The sequence below is a fragment of the Mustela nigripes genome, chromosome 7 (assembly GCF_022355385.1).
Source record: "Mustela nigripes isolate SB6536 chromosome 7, MUSNIG.SB6536, whole genome shotgun sequence".
Classification (NCBI taxonomy): domain Eukaryota; kingdom Metazoa; phylum Chordata; class Mammalia; order Carnivora; family Mustelidae; genus Mustela; species Mustela nigripes.
Genome location: NC_081563.1, coordinates 60,981,288 through 60,998,231, shown reverse-complemented (window position 1 = coordinate 60,998,231; position 16,944 = coordinate 60,981,288). Strand labels below are relative to the sequence as shown.

At 37.8% G+C, this 16,944-nt stretch overlaps 1 protein-coding gene across 4 annotated transcripts in view; it reads right to left on the bottom strand.

Annotated features, from left to right (window-relative positions):
* USP34 (ubiquitin specific peptidase 34) overlaps positions 1-16,944 on the bottom strand; it is a 239,199-nt gene that overhangs the window by 176,968 nt on the left and 45,287 nt on the right. For 3 of the 4 annotated variants that reach the window (XM_059406010.1, XM_059406012.1, XM_059406011.1), the window contains exons 3-5: positions 12,140-12,560; positions 5,166-5,216; positions 4,857-5,006 (exon numbers count right to left, since the gene is read on the bottom strand). In XM_059406010.1, the coding sequence (XP_059261993.1) occupies positions 4,857-5,006; positions 5,166-5,216; positions 12,140-12,560 (622 nt within the window). The remainder of the gene's footprint in view (positions 1-4,856; positions 5,007-5,165; positions 5,217-12,139; positions 12,561-16,944) is intronic. The other variant, XM_059406013.1, reaches the window with a different exon arrangement.

The following is a 16,944-nucleotide window of genomic DNA, read 5'->3' as shown; positions in this document are numbered from 1 at the left end:
CCAGAATTATACTATCAATTATCTTCCACAAAGAAGAAAAGAAGATACAATGGGGGAAAAGACAGACTCTTCAACAAATGGTGTTAGGAAAACTGGACAGTTACATGCAAAAAAATGAAACTAGACCACTTTCTTACACCACACACAAAAATAAACTCAAAGTGGATTAAAAACCTAAATGTAAGACCTGAAAACCATAAAAATCCTAGAAACCGCACAGGCAGTAATTTCTCTGACATCAGCCATAGCAACATTTTTCTACATATATTTCCTAAGGCAAAGGAAACCAAAGCAAAAATGACTATTGGGACTACATAAAAATAAAGTCTCTGCACAACAAAGGAAACAACCAACAAAACTAAAAAAGGCAACCCACCAAATGGAAGAAGACGATTTCAAGTGAAATATCTGATAAAGGGTTAATATCCAAAATATATAAAGAACTTATACAATTCAACACACATACACAAAAAAAAATCCAATTAAAAATGGGCAGAAGATATGAACAGACATTTCTCCAAAGAAGACAGAGAGATGGCCAAGAGACACATGAAAAAAAGCTCAACATCACTCACCATCAGGAAAACAAATCAAAACTATAATGGGATATCACTGACACCTGTCAAAATAGCCAAAATCAAAAACATAAGAAACAACAATTGCTGGTGAGGATGCAAATGCTGGTAGGAATGCAAACTGGTACAGCTACTGTGGAAGAAAGTATGGAGGTTCCCCAACAGATTAAAATAGAACTACCCTAGGATCACACTAGAAACTACCCTAGTAATCACACAACTGGCTATTTACCCAAAAAATGAAAACACTAATTCAGAAGAATATATGCACCCCTATTTTTTTAATTCTTTTATTAGCATATAATCAATTATGAGCCCCAGGGGTACAGGTCTGTGACTCAGCAGGTTTACACACTTCATAGCACTTACCATAGCACATACCTCCCCCAATGTCCATAACACCGCCACCTTCCCCCTACCCCCTCCCCCAGCAACCCTGCACCCCTATGTTTATTGCAGCATTACTTACAATACCCAAACTATGGAAGCACCCAAAGTACCCATTGACAAATGAATGGATAAAGATGTGGCACATACAGAATGAAATATTACTTAACCATAAAAAAGAATGAAATTTCGCCATTTTCAATGACACCGAGAGAGCTACAGAGTATAATGCTGAACTAAATAAATCAGAGAAAGATACCATACGATCTCACTCATTTGTGGAATTTAAGAAACAAAACAAATGAGCAAAAGGGGGGGGAAGAGACAAAACCAGAGACTCAACTATAGAGAAGTTATGTTTATCAGAAGGGATGAGAGTGAGGAGATGAAGGACATAGAGGGTGGGAATTTGTCATGATGAAATAAAATAAAATGATAAAAAAAATTATAATTGGGGGTGCCTAGCTGGCTCAGTCTGTAGAGCATGAGACTTGTGAACTCAGGGTCATGAGCCCCACACTGGACATGGAGCCCACTACTTCAAAGAAAAAAATAAATAAAAATAAAAATAAAAATTGTTAAGAAACAAAAGACCTATACAGAAACAGAAAAATAGGAGAGAAATTTAAGGACATGTAAATAAAAACACATTTACCATGGTTACAGATAAGGAGACTCATTACTGCAGAGATGACCATTCTCCCCAAACTGATTTACAGAATCATGGTAACCCAAAAGGTTTATATGTAGTAATCAGGCATTGATTCTAAATAGAAAGATCCATGAGGAGAAAAAACTCTTTAAAAATGACAGGGTGATGGAGCGCCTGGGTGGCTCAGTGGGTAAAAGCCTCTGCCTTCAGCCCACATGGGGCTCTCTGCTCAGCAGGGAACCTGCTTCCCCCATCTCTCTGTCTACTTGTGATCTCTGTCAAATAAATAAATAACTTTTAAAAAAATAATAAAAATAAAAATGACAGGGTGGGGTGCCTGGGTGGCTCAGTGGGTTAAAGCCTCTGCCTTTGGCTCAGGTCATGATTCCAGAGTCCTGGGATTGAGCCCAGCATCAGGCTCCCTGCTTGGGGGGGAAGCCTGCTTCCCCCACTCTCTCTCTGCTTCTCTCTCTCCCTACTTGTGATCTCTTGTCAAATAAAAAATAAAATCTTAAAAAAATAAAAATGACAGGGTATGATGAGGTAATGTACAGACAGCATCTTGCCTATAATTAGCAATACTGAATAGCATATTTGAAAGTTGCTAAGAATAATCCTTAGAAGTTCTCATGACGAGAAAAAAGAATTTTGTTAACTATGAATGGAGATGAATGTTAATTAGATTTATTGTGACAAACATTTCACAATATATATTAATACTGATTTGTTATATTCTATACTTCAATGTAACATTATATGTCAATTATATCTTTTTAAAAAGTAGAGGAATGACAGGAAGGTAGAACTTGTTTTCCCAGAGGCAAGTCTTGCTGTCTCCAAAGATTACGATGTACAAATAGCTAATTATTGGGCAGAGACAATGTAATATACTAGAGATCCCAGACCCATGGACATACAAAGACATCTAATTTATAACAAAATGGTACTGGGAAATGAAGGAAGGACTGTCTTTGCTAAAGTGTTAGGATCAATGCTTGTTTCTAAGAAAAAAAAAATTAGGGGCTCCTAGGTGAAATTCTTGGTTTTGACTCAGGTCGTGACCTCAGGGTCTTGAGATTGAGCCCACATCAGGCTCCATGCTCAGCAGAGGGTCTTCTTAAGATACTTTGTCCCCCTGGGTGGCTCAGTTGGTTGGACGACTGCCTTCGGCTCAGGTCATGATCCCGGAGTCCCAGGATCGAGTCCCGCATCGGGCTCCCAGCTCCACGGGGAGTCTGCTTCTCTCTCTGACCTTCTCCTCACTCATGTTCTCTCTCACTGTCTCTCTCTCTCAAAAATAAATAAATAAAATCTTTAAAAAAAAAAAAAAAAAGATACTTTGTCCCTCTCCTTCTGCCCCTCCTGCACTCTCTAAAACAAATAAATCTTTTTAAAAAAAAAAAAAAGGAAAATTAATCTTGATTCATCACTTATACCATACACAAAAATCAGCTGCGACTGAGCTGTAATCAAAATGTGAAACAATAAAACTTCCAGAACACAGGAAAATAACTTCATGATCTTAGGATAAGATCTTGGGATAAGAGGGCCGCCTGGGTGGCTCAGTGGGTTAAGCCGCTGCCTTCGGCTCAGGTCCTGATCTCAGGGTCCTGGGATCGAGCCCCGCATCGGGCTCTCTGCTCGGCGGGGAGCCTGCTTCCCTCTCTCTCTCTCTCTGCCTGCCTCTCTGCCTACTTGTGATCTGTCAAATAAACGAATAAAATCTTTAAAAAAAACAAAAAAAAAAGATCTTGGGATAAGAAAGACTTTATCCACAAATGAAAACATAACCTTAACAAAAGACTTCTCTGATAAATGACAAATCATTAAGATTAAAGAGTAATGAAAACCAAACCACAGTGTGAAAGCAGAGACTAGCAATTGTGTGTGTCAGACAAAAGATCTGTATATAAAACAGGTAAGAAATCTGTACCCATCTGTAAGGAAAAAGCAGACAATGTGATTTTTTGTAACAGGTAAAAGATCTGAACAGGTACTTCTCATACAATAACCAAATGGTGAATATGCCTATGAAACAGTGCTCAATTTCATTACAGTCATACCTCAGAGATACTGCAGGTTCAGTTCTGACCACCACAATAAAGCTAGTATCACAATAAAGCAAGCCAAATTAATTTTTTTGTTTCCTAGTACACATAAAAGTTGTGTTTATACCATACTGTAGTCTATTAACTGTGAAGTAGCAGGTCTAAAATTAATGTACAAATCTGAATTAAAATTCCTTATTGTTTTTTTTTGGTTTTTTTTTTTTGTTTTTTCTTTTTTCTTTTTTAAAGATTTTATTTATTCATTTAACAGAGAGAGATCACAAGTAAGCAGAGAGGCAGGCAGAGAGAGGAGGAAGCAGGCCCCCCACGGAGCAGAGCGCCCGACGCGGGGCTCGATCCCAGGACCCTGGGACCATGACCTGAGCCAAAGGCAGAGGCTTCAACCCACTGAGCCACCCAGGCGCCCCCAAAATTCCTTATTGTTAAAAATTGCTAACCATTGCATGAGCTTTCAATGAGTTCTAATCACTGATCACCGTAACAGATATAAGAATAATGAAAAAGTTGGAAATGTTCAAGAATTACCAAAATGACACAGACACAATGGGAACAAACGCTGTTGGAAAGCACAGGTTGCCAGAAATCATTTCGTAAAAATCTCAGTCTCTGAGAAGCCCAAGGGGGGAAAAAAAGTATCTCTGCTTCCATATCTATTATGCTTCACAGTAATGGACATTCACAACATATAAAATCATTAATCTCTTTACAAATGCAAAAAAATTTTATGAAGTCTTACAGAGGAAAGTCAGGCACACTATAGTAGTACCCTAAGCTAACCATCTTTTTAAGTAACTAAAAATCTAAAAAGCCAAAAATTTCCCAGACAAGGAAAATTAAAATCCCAGACAAGGAAAACTAAAATCAAAGTAAGACTTCTGTAAATAGCTACCTATCATATATTTTAAAGAGAAGTAGTAAATGGCTAAATTTACTTATTTAACTTAAATTCACTAACTTATACAAATTCAAAAAAAAGGTATACAAATTCCATTTTTATCACAAGACCTTTTTAAAAAGACTTCTATACTCAATTTTTTCAAAATATAATTCAGAAAAAAATTATTGTACATGCACCAAATGACTCAAAACCTACCTTTCTTGGACATAAAATTCATGTTATTAAAATCCTAGACATTATTCCCAAGATTAAAACCAATTCCAAACAATACTTACATTAGATACAACTGTAATAAATGCATGTGCTATAAGAAATGGCAATGTTTCAGGAGTTCCATATTCAAAGCAATCCTTCATGAGAGAAAGGCCATTTTTCCCACAAAACAAACATACATAACGAAGCAAATGCAACGGTACTTCTACATCCTGAGGGGGGAAAAAAATTATTTAAAACTCATCAGGAATAATTTTCATTAACAACATGGAAAAGATACCAATGAGATATAAAAATAAACTCAAAGACCTGTATGAACAAAAAAGCAAATTTTCCATAAACCTGAGAATAAGAAAAACATAAATACTTACATTCATATCACAGAATGCCCCTAGTATGTTGCTCTCTTGGGTTGATATATCCTGATTTACAAAAAAAAAAAAAACCACACAATTAGCTTACCCTACAAAATAATAATTTCTTTTAAAAAATACCATTTTCTGTGTCAACTATAATTAAAAAAATACAATATTCTAAAGACTGAGTTTATAAAACCTGAAATAAGTTTTGCAAATGTTTCTCATAAATAACATTATTCCTAACTGAAACTAGTAAGGGTCAGTTCTAAAATATATTTTAAGCCTCTCTAAAGAAATCTTTCCAAGCCATGTACTATGTATTATTTTGCCTTTTTAAACAATGTTTCTATAAATAACTGGGATAACTGTTACAAAAATAGATTATAACTTAGTTAAGTGGTTCTAAAACCTGCTCTGGAATTCCCCAGATGTACACTCCCAAGTACCCAATGTGCTTTGTATACATATGACTTAAACTACTTGAAAGCATATTCATTCATTCATGCTGGTAAGAACAGAAACTGATAACGACCCTATTTGAGGACAACTTGGCAGTATCTATCAACATTTAAAATGGACATTCCCTTTGACCCATCTTCTGGTTATTTATCCCAACAACTAATAAAGGTAGTGCTGGAAAATGTTTAATGATGCTCCCCGAAATTATAATATCTCAAAGTTAGAAACAAATACCCATTCATTGGATGCATAATTAAATTATAGCATAACCATCCAGCATCTTACGCAGCTTTCAAAAATAGGGTGAAATGCCATGAAGGATCTTTTTGAGATGACTGAATGGTTCTACAAGTGGAATGTGGTAATGGTTATGTAACTCTGCACATTGGCTAAAAGTAATTAAATTATATACTTTAAGCAACTGATTTTTATGGTAAGTTATTCCTTTAAAAACTAAGGTGAACCCACATGTACAGGCATAGAAAAAGAATTTTTACATTTTTAAAAATCAAGATTTATGAACACGATCTGATTTTCATTACTTTTTATGTGTCCAGAAATAATCTGAACTAATTTCCTAACTATGTTTTTTTTGAGATGGAGAAAGAAGACAGGTTCAAGGTCTATATCTGTATATTTTGTAATTTTTAGTCACACTGAAATTGTTACTTTTATAATCAGAAAGCTGGACACTTTCACCTGAAAAAAGTTTGGCCAAAGAAACCTGTCATTCACTGCTGTTAAATGCTTTATTTAAGTCCTATTGCAGAAGTAAAGTTTGAAAACAAATGATTGAGAGCATCATATAAAACTTTCACATTTTCAAATAACCAAAAAACTCCTAATACAGGTCAAAACATGTGTTAAATCAAACGTACTAAACCTAAATCTATTCCTGGGATGCCTGGGTGGCTCAGTTGGTTAAGCAGCTGCCTTCAGCTCAGGTCATGATCCCAGCATCCTGGGATCGAGTCCCACATCGGGCTCCTTGCTCCACAGGGAGCCTGCTTCTCCCTCTGACTCTGCCTTCCACTCTATCTGCCTATGCTTGCTCTCGCTCGCTCTCTCTCTGACAAATAAATTTAAAAAAAAAAAAAAATCTTAAAAAAAAAAAAAAAAACCTAAATCTATTCCTGAGTTTCCACTGGCAGGACCACAATTAAAAGCTTTAAATTATTCTCATCAAACCTTTTGTCTTCATCAATTCCAGAATGTAAGAACACCAATGGTACTGAATACAGATTCACGGACCAGGTAAACCATGCTGTAATTTTAGAATCCAGTCAAAATTTCTAGTGCCCATCATGGACACAGTTAGAAAGTACCATAACAAAATTCTATTCTGATATGCAAAATGTTGCTCATGGACTTGGTTACAACTATTCTGATTGCACAGAAAGACTGTTTTACCATTTTTTATTCCTACTCTGGGTACAAGAAAACATTATCCTAAAGGTGTCACTACAATCTCATTTTAAGTAGTACATAAAGAGTTAACACAGATCTATAGGTAAGGTTACATACAACAGTAGGAACAACAGTAGGATACCTCCCTAAAAGCTTAATCAACATCATTTTTGTTTCAAAAGTTCTGATTTTAGATGAACCCTACACAGGCCTTAAGAAACCTATCTGCTGGGACGCCTGGGTGGCTCAGTTAGATAGGCTGCTGCCTTCGGCTCGGGTCCTGGTCCCAGTGTCCTGGGATCCAGTCCCGCATTGGGTTCCAGTCCCGCATTGGGCTCCTTGCTTGGCAAGGAACCTGCTTCTCTTGCTGCCTCTGCCTGCTTGTGTATACTCTCTCTATATCTCTGGCAAATAAATTTAAAAAAAAAAAAAAAAAAAGAAAAAAGAAACCTATCTGCTCAGTTTTTGTCTTTTTAGGAAAAACCTTACATTTACTAAATTAAGATAATGCCATTCTATTTCCAGAAGTAAAAAAGAAATCTATTACTTTATTTTTTTTTTTAAAGATTTATTTATTTATTTGACAGAGAGAGATCACAAGTAGGCAGAGAGGCAGGCAGAGAGAGAGAGGAGGAAGCAGGCTCCCCGCGGAGCAGAGAGCCCGATGCGGGACTCGATCCCAGGACCCTGAGATCATGACCTGAGCCGAAGGCAGCAGCTTAACCCACTGAGCCACCCAGGCGCCCGAAATCTATTACTTTAAAAGAGAAAATAAATAAATGAATATCCAGAAAGTAATTCTACATCTAATTTAACAAATGCTGCCCCATGATCAAACTATGAAAAACTGAAAACCAGTGGATCAGGAATACAGTTTTTGCTTAAAAAGAAGTCATCCCAGGGGCATCTGCGTGGCTCAGTGGGTTAAAGCCTCTGCCTTCAGCTCAGGTCATGATCCCAGGGTCCTGGGACGGAGCCCTGCATCGGGCTCTCTGTTCAGTGGGGAGCCTGCTTCTCCCTCTCCCTGCCTCTCTGCCTACTTGTGATCTCTGTCTGTCAAATAAATAAATAAAATCATTTAAAAAAAAAAAGTCATGGGGGCACCTGGGTAGCTCAGTGGGTTAGGCCTTTGCCTTCCGCTCAGGTCATAATCTCAGGGTCCTGGGAATCTCAGGGTCCTTGGATGGAGCCCCATATCGGGCACTCTGTTCAGCAGGGAGCCTACTTCCCCCTCTCTCTCTCTACCTGTGATCTCTCTCTCTCTCAAATAAATAAAATCTTAAAAAAAAAAAGTCATCCGTATAAGAATTAGACAGTAGTGACAGGTTGCAAAACTGTGGGAATATACTGTAACTTACTAAATTGTATACATTAAAAGGATGGATTTAAAGTATTTTTAATTTAATAAAAGATAAATAAAAACAGTCAGTGGAAAGTGGAAAGAGAAAACCAAACTAGATTCAGAAATTTGGAATTGTTGGGGGCACGCCCCCAAGATGGCACTGGTCACGCCCCTAAGATGGTGCCAGAGCAGTACCGACAGCCTAAAAAATATCCGCCCTGGCCACACGTGACTTCGTGCTCGTCACATGAGCACCGTGTGCCGCCACTGCCTGCGAGCCCCAGATACCTCCATGTGAACAGCCCTGTGATTGGCTGTATACTCCCTGTTCACGTGAACACCCCTGTGATTGGCTGTTATGCCCTATATAAGGCAAGGGAACTTCCTCACAGAAGAAGGAGAAAGAAAGGGAGGAAAAAGATCGACGAAGGACCCAACCATATTACACACACACTTAACAAGCACAGTGGTTTCTCCTCTTTAATTATTACACTCATTTTACTTTACTTAGAATGAAAACTTAAAATACTAGGGCAACACATAGAATTACACAATGATTCAGGACTAAGAAAAGAATGCAAAAAAAAAAAAAAAAGCAATAGCTCCCTGCCCTCCAAAAAAGATTCAACCTGAATAAATATTTCTAATTACATCTTTTAAAATACTATCAACTTTGATAGAAAAGGAAGAAGGATACAGACAGGAAGGGATGGGGAGAAGAGGCTCTGAGTTCTATCTTCTCCTAGCAATGGATACAATAGCTACAGCGATTAAGTGATTGAGAAGCAGTGTAACAGAATGAACTGAATTCTACAACTCTTTCAGCAATATGCTGTGCGAACCCGACCAGAACTTTTAACCTGTCTAAGCCAGTTCCTTCTTGGGGCACCTGGCTAGCTCAGTCAGAAGAGCATACAATTCTTGACCATGGGGTCATTAGTTCAAGTCCCACATCGGATATAGAGATTACTGAAGAAAATAAAACTTAAAAAAGAAAAAAAAAGCCAGTTCCCTCGTATATAAACTAAGATGGCTGACTAAATTCTAAAGACACAGCTATCTAAATACTATCACATGAGTACTGAATCATCTTCTGAAGAGTCTTAGCCAGGGATTCCTCGGTGGCTCAGTCCATTAAATGTCTGCCTTCAGCTCAGGCATAATCCCAGAATCCTGGGATCAAGCCCCACAGGGGGCTCCTTGCTTAGTGGGGAGCCTGCTTCTTCCTCAGCCTGCCACTCCCCCTGCTTGTGCTCCATCTCACAAATAATTTCTTGAAAGATTTTACTTAATTACTTGACAAAGAGAGACACAGTTAGAGAAGGAAAGCAAGCAGGGGGAGTACGAGAGGGAGAGGGAGAAGTAGGCTTCCCCTGAGCAGAGAGACCAATGTAGGGCTCTATCCCAGAACCCTGGGATCATGACCTGAGGGAAAGACAGCCACTTAACAACTGAGCCACCCAGGCGCCCCTAAAATAAAAATCTTTTAAAAAAATAAATAAATACATGGTCTTAGCCAGTTTGTGCCTCTTTAGAAAAGTCAAAATCAAATTAATATCAAAGTTAAACAGGACTGTTACCATTTAACCACATGGCCATTAGGATAGAAACTACAAATTTTTGAAGTATTTGCAACAAATCATTACTAACTTAACTAGAAACCCAGGAAAGAGCTATATTATATTACAGAAACACACAAATTCTGTATTAAGGAGAGAATTCTGTTTAACACTATGTTACATTATATCTAAGGTTGTTTTTTATTAGAATTTTATCTGAAAGCCAACTAGTCACATGGAATGATCCTCAAGAACAGTAATAATGAGGCACTTTATTTCAAAAGAGAAAGTAGGGCAGTGTGACTATGCTTACATTTGGACATTTTTTTTTCTAATGATTTTTTAAAATGGCAAACTGGTGGGCAAACTGATTTTAGAAAGAAAACAGCAGATTTGGTATAGCCATGGTTCTACTGTTAGGAGATTCTTAACTAGAAAAACTTAACTTTATGAAGAAACTGCATGAATTTCACATATCTGAGTCCCTAACTGATCTATTTTTTGCTTATTTCAATTACCAATTTAGTCATTAAAAACACTATTCATGTGGCACTGAGATTCAATTTCACCAGTTTGTACAAACAGATCCCATTTGTTGAAAAAGGATTCTGAGCTGACATTTTTTTTAGGATGTTTACTCAATCTATGTAAGATTCATTAGAAGATTCTATAAGGAGAAAAATCACAGACTAAGAATTCTAGAAGGCAGAATACAATCTGATTTAAAATATTCTTATGCAGAATTCCAGTAAGGAAAATACTTACCTCCTGGGCTATGTTTTTAAGTAGTCTCAATTCAATGTGAGAGCACTTTCAGTAAAAGACTGTTTTGGTTTTTTGGTTTTTTTTTTTTTTAAGATGAAGAAAGACGTTTAAAGAAGTCAGTATGAAGGTTATAGAACAAATAAGTCAGAGAAAATAGGCAGACTTTTTTTTTTTTTAAAGCATGTGGTAGATATGTTCAAGTTTAAATGAAATGCTGCCTTTCCTACCCTCCAGAGATGAAGTGTACTTCATACCCCTTTGAATCTAGGCTGCCCTTGTTAATTATTTCAACCAAGAGAATGTGGGAGAATTTATACTGTGTCTTTGTTTCAGAGGCTAGACCTCAAGAAGCCTTACAGCTTACACATTCATCTTCCTGGATCAATGCTAAGACTACTATGTAAAGAAGCCAATCAACTGTGGAGAATGAGAGGCCATATGGAGAAAATCCAAGAGCCTTAGACAACACCCAGCACCAAGTGTCAGACATGTGACACCACGCTGGACCTTCAAAGTCTTCCAACTTTAAAAAAAAGTAAATACAATTGTCTACATGAGGCCACATAAAACCAACAGAAGAATTGCCCAGACAACTCAGAGAATCATAAGAAGTAAGAAATCTCTCTTGTTTCATATATATCCCACTTACATAATACATTATCCTATAACTGTCTCGATTGCCACGATGTGTACAAAGCAATGCCATTATCTAAATAAACCTAAGGTAGGTTTCTAAGCTCCTGGAAAAGTTGTAAAAATATCACTAATGGGGGCACATGGGTGGCTCAGAGGGTTAAGCCCCTGCCTTCAGCTCAGGTCATGATCTCAGGGTCCTTGGATCAAGCCCCACATCAGGCTCTCTGCTCCACGGGGAGCCTGCTTCCTCCTCTCTCTGTCTGTGATCTGCCTACTTGTGTTCTCTCTGTCAAATAAATAAACAAAAAAATTTTTCTAAAATTTTTAAAATTTAAAAAAATATATCACTAATGGAATGAATCACGCATCTTCATTTATAAAAGACAGTACTATCACTTAAAACTATTAATTAAGGAATATTTGTTAAGTTTTCTTAATGAAAGGAATTCCAAATTCTGTTACCAATGTTTCTGAGAATGAAATTCAAAATTCCACAATCATCTTCTATTCCTCAGTTACTACTTTCTGAAAATGTCATAGTAAGTAGAACATAGATGTATATTGGCACAATGTTTAGATCACTAACAGTTTAACTTTTATGAGTTCAATGTGTAAATCTTTCCCTAACAGGACTATGTTAAGCAAACGTTCGACCCAAGATGCTGCAGAAATGGTTTAGAGAGAACTGGAATACTTTTCCTAATCACCGTGATTTTTCTAAGTTTTCCATCAACAACTACTCTGCATATTTCTTAAGTGAGAAACTGTCAACATAATGGTAACTTGGTGTTACATTCACAATATCTATGTTTACGTACCTCTATAGTAGGATGAGTATTATGCTTGTAGGCAGTATATAAAGGAAACTGAATTTGAAAAATTTTTGCCACACATAGTAAGAGTTTTTCCTTCTCATCTGTACTCCATAAGCTAAAAGGATCACAACTCTTTGAAGATTCCTCTTCAGTCAGATTACAAATTCTTGTAGAGTTTGATTTTTTTTCTATTGATTTTTGTCTTTCTGTACTTCCTTCTTTACACTCCCTTTCTATATTCAGTGGTTCTTCCACTTGATTAGTCTCATCTTGCCACGTGGAATCTATGTTAATAGCAGTACAATGTTTACAAAGCTGGTCCCGGAGTACTTGAACTTGGGCAATCACTAAGTTAATTAGTGCACACACTACTTGGTTAAAAATCTCCAAATGCTTATATTCCTTGAAGCAGCATAGACACTGCCTGTAAGAGAAAGAAAATTTTTCAATAAATTAATACTTTCTAGAGAGATAACCATTACGTATTTTAATATTAAAAAAAATAATAATAAGCAAATACTAAAGTACTCCCCCGCCCTGGTTTTTACTTCCTCCTGACAGGGTAGCACAACAGTAATTTATAAAGATAGTATCCCACCAAAAATTGGTACTTTCGGTAGTTAAAGGTCATCATATTAGGATGACAATTACAGTTTTCAATTTTATATGTATATTTATCTGCCCTTCTACACAAAGAACTATTTAAAAACAAGAACTGTAGCATATATCTTTGCCTCTCTAAGTACTGAATACTAAATACATGACTATCAAATATGAGGAAACTGGCTAAAATAAAAACCTTATTAGTAAAGCTAATTTATTTTACACAAAGGGATTTGTAGTTAACTAATAAAAAGGCTGCATTTTAACATTAATAATTTGCTTGAGAAAGGGCGCCTGGGTGGCTGCGATGGTTGAGTGGCTGGCTCTTGATTTCAGCTCAGGTCATGGTCTCAGGGTTCTGGGATTAAGCCCTGCAACTGGCCCATGCTCAGCAGGGTGTATACTTCAGGATTCTCTCTCCTTCCGCCCCTCTCCCCACTCGTTCATGCCCTCTCTCTAAAGTAAATAAATAAATCTTAACAATAATAATAATAATAATTTCCTAGAAGGCTAACTTCGGAAGGACATCCCTACACTATGGTTGATTAAGGGCATTCAGAAATAACACACACACTCAACAACCTTTAGGGTATGCATACGTGTGTGTGTATGCATGTATGTATGTACATATATATACATATAAAAATACAGTAACAGTCAGTAATTATTACAAACAAATCTAGTTCTCTTAGATATGTTCAGTTAGCATAACGCCTGGCAATACTGAATAGTAAGAGTCGGGTAAATCAAATAAATGATACTCAAGTACCAAATTATAAGATTAACTACATACAGGAGTACCTGGGTGGCTCAGTCGGTTGAATGTCTGCTTTCAGGTCAGGTCATGATCTCGGGGATGGGGATCTGGTATCAAGCCCCATGGTGGGCTCCCTGATCAGAGTGGAGCCTAGTTCTCCCTTCCCCTCAACACTTTCACCTCTCCCCCAACCCCAACTTGTGCTCTCTTGCACACATGATCACATTCTCAAATAAAATCTTTAGGGGAAAAAAAAAAGAATAACTGTAGCCAATGATGGACGAGAGTAAACTTTTACTTACAATTTGTACTGAGTTATATTATCAAATCAAATCATCTATATGGTAGTCCAAACAGAGCACCACTCCCTATATTACCATGTAGACGTAATTTCATTTCTCCAAGTGTGGCAGATGTGAAGTACAGCCATAAATTCTTGAATATTCTTCCCTTTAGAAAGGGAAGCCCAGTGAATGTGGAACAGACTTAATGACCAACATCTAATGAATGGAATGTGGCAGAAATGACTGTGTGACATCTGAAACTAGGTCATAAGAGACACTGCCCCTCAGCCTTGCTCTCTTCTGGATCACTTGCTCTGAGGGAAGCCAGTCATCATGTTGTAAAATAGTCAAGGAGCCCATGCTGTAGTCCACAGGTGAAAAAACTGAGCACTGGTCCCATAAACAACGAACACCCAACTTGCCAGCCAAGTTAAGTGAGCCAACTTGGAAGCAGGCCCTCCAAACCTCACATAAGGCTTGAGATAACGACAACCTGGCCAAGAACTTGACACAACCCCCCCCCCCTTTTTTAAAGATTTTATTTATTTGACAGAGAGAGCACAAGCAGGGGGAGCAGCAGGTAGAGGGAGAGGGAGAAGCAGGCCCCCCACCAAGCAGAGAGCCCGATGCAGGGCTCTATCCCAGGTCCCCAGGATCATGACCTGAGCCAAAGGCAGACGCCCAACTGACTGAGCCACCGAGGCACCTGACTGCAACCTCCTGAAGAATCCAGGCCAGAACCAACCAGCAAAACCACTACCAAATTCCTGTCCATAAAAACTCTGAGGACAATGTTTATTGCTGTTTTAAGATCTACTTTTTGAGTAACAGGTTACACAGAAATAGATAAATAATACAGGTCTGTCTTCTCAGTGACAAAATGAAAGGAAATTTTACCTCTAAGAACTTTTAAAGTTCTGTATTACCACAATTTCTACAAGAATAAAATTAACAGTACTCCTGAAGTTTTTCTTATAAACAGTTTCTCTTTAGATTCAAGAAAAACCAAGCTCAGAGTGAAGGACTAAACATCTAAGTATCATTTTTTTTTAAGATTTACCTTTTTTTAATAAAGATTATTTATTTATTTGTCAGAGAGAGCAGGAGCACAGAGAGCTGCAGGCAGAACAGGAAGAGCGAGAAGCAGACTCCCTGCTGAGCAAGGAGCCAGAAGTGGGACTTGATCCCAGGACTCTGGGATCATGACCTGAGCCAAAGGTGATGTTAACCAACTGAGCCACCCAGGCATCCCTTGAGTATCTTTTTTTAAAGATTTATTTATTTGGGAGAGAGGGAGATAGAGCATAGGGGACAGCACAAGCGGTGGAGAGGGAAAAGCAGTCTACCCATTGAGCAGGGAGCCCGATGCACACCTTGATTCCAGGACCCTGGGATCATGATCTGAGCCAAAGTTTGCCACTTAACTGACTAAGCCACCCAGAAGCCCTTGGAGTATCTTTCTTTAGTGAAAAAAAAAATCTTAGTTCCTTCCAAAAAACACCCTGAAGTCAGATTTGGATTAAGAAAGTCAAAGAGCCAATCAAATTTACTTTAAAAATTCACTGACAGGAAAAAAAAATTCATTGGCAGGCAATGGCGGCATTTAACTGACTAGGAAACTAATTTTAAAAAGACCAAAATTGGGCGCCTGGGTGGCTCAGTGGGTTAAGCCGCTGCCTTCGGCTCAGGTCATGATCTCAGGGTCCTGGGATCGAGTCCCGCATCAGGCTCTCTGCTCAGCAGGGAGCCTGCTTCCTCCTCTCTCTCTCTGCCTGTCTCTCTGCCTACTTGTGATCTCTCTCTGTCAAATAAATAAATAAAATCTTTAAAAAAAAAAAAAATCGTCAGTTGTTACTCTGGGTAGTAGCATGCCTTTTTTTTTTTTCTTTTTTTTTTTTTAAGATTTTATTTATTTGACAGAGAGATAGAGATCACAAGTAGGCAGAGATGGGGGGGGGCAGGCTCCCCGCTGAGCAGAGAGCCCGCTGCAGGGCTCGATCCCATGACCCTGGGATCATGACCTGAGCCAAAGGCAGAGGCTTTAACCCACTGAGCCATCCAGGCCCTTTTTTTTTTTTTTCTTTTTTAACTTTGATTCTCGGGGTGCCTGGGTGGCCCAGCTGTTAGGCAGCTGCCTTTGGCTCAGGTCATGATCCCAGAGTCTTGGATCCTGGGATCGAGCCTGGGGCTCTCTCACTCTGCTTGTGTTCCCTCTCTTGCTGTCTTCTGTCATATAAATTTAAAAAAAATTTTTTTAAATAAATAAACTTCGATTCTTTTTCTCAAAGAATTTTTACAGTGAGTACATACTTAAATAGGAGGAAAATAATACAAAGCATTAATACAATTGTTTATAAAAATTATCAATATACTATTTTAAGTAAATATGCTCTTTTACGTATCTTTTAATCAATATATTAGAAAAAGGATTCTTAACTACTAATAAGCTAATGAAAACTATTAACATTTTTCTCCCAGAAAACCTTTAAGAACATTTTGTATGAAATGTCATGGGTTCATCAGTATGCTAAGATAGATTTATGGACCTCCATAGTCATGGGCCCTAAGTTAGCAATCTCTTTTGAAGATTAACCATGCCTTATTAGTCGCTGGTTATCACCTACAAAAACTACCATCTTATTTTAGGCAACAGTATTTTCTGATGCCCAAGAAAGAAACTGAGGGAGGTTGGAGACATGAGAGGAGGAGAATAAACAATATATATATATATATATATATATATATATATATATATATATATATATATATATTTTTTTTTTTTTTTTTAAGATTTTTGTTTATTTGACAGGGAGAAAGAAAGAGCGTGCACACACAATCAGGGGGAGTGGCAGGCAAAGGGAGAGGGACAAGCAGGGTCCCCGAGGAGCAGGGAGCCTGATGCAGGGCTCGATCCCCAGGATGCTGGGATTATTACCCCCAGCTAAAGGCAGATGCTTAACCAACTGAGCGACTCAGGCACCCCTAGACAAAAATTTTTTTTAATCACAAAACACTAGATATTTTATTGTCACTTATCTCGTCTTCAGTATGAACAATGAAGAGTGTAACATTCTACTTTTGGGTGCTTTTTTACTACCAGCTAAAAGTTGCTCATACTTATTGACATGTGAATAAAATGATAAAGGTTACAAATTGTGTTTTAG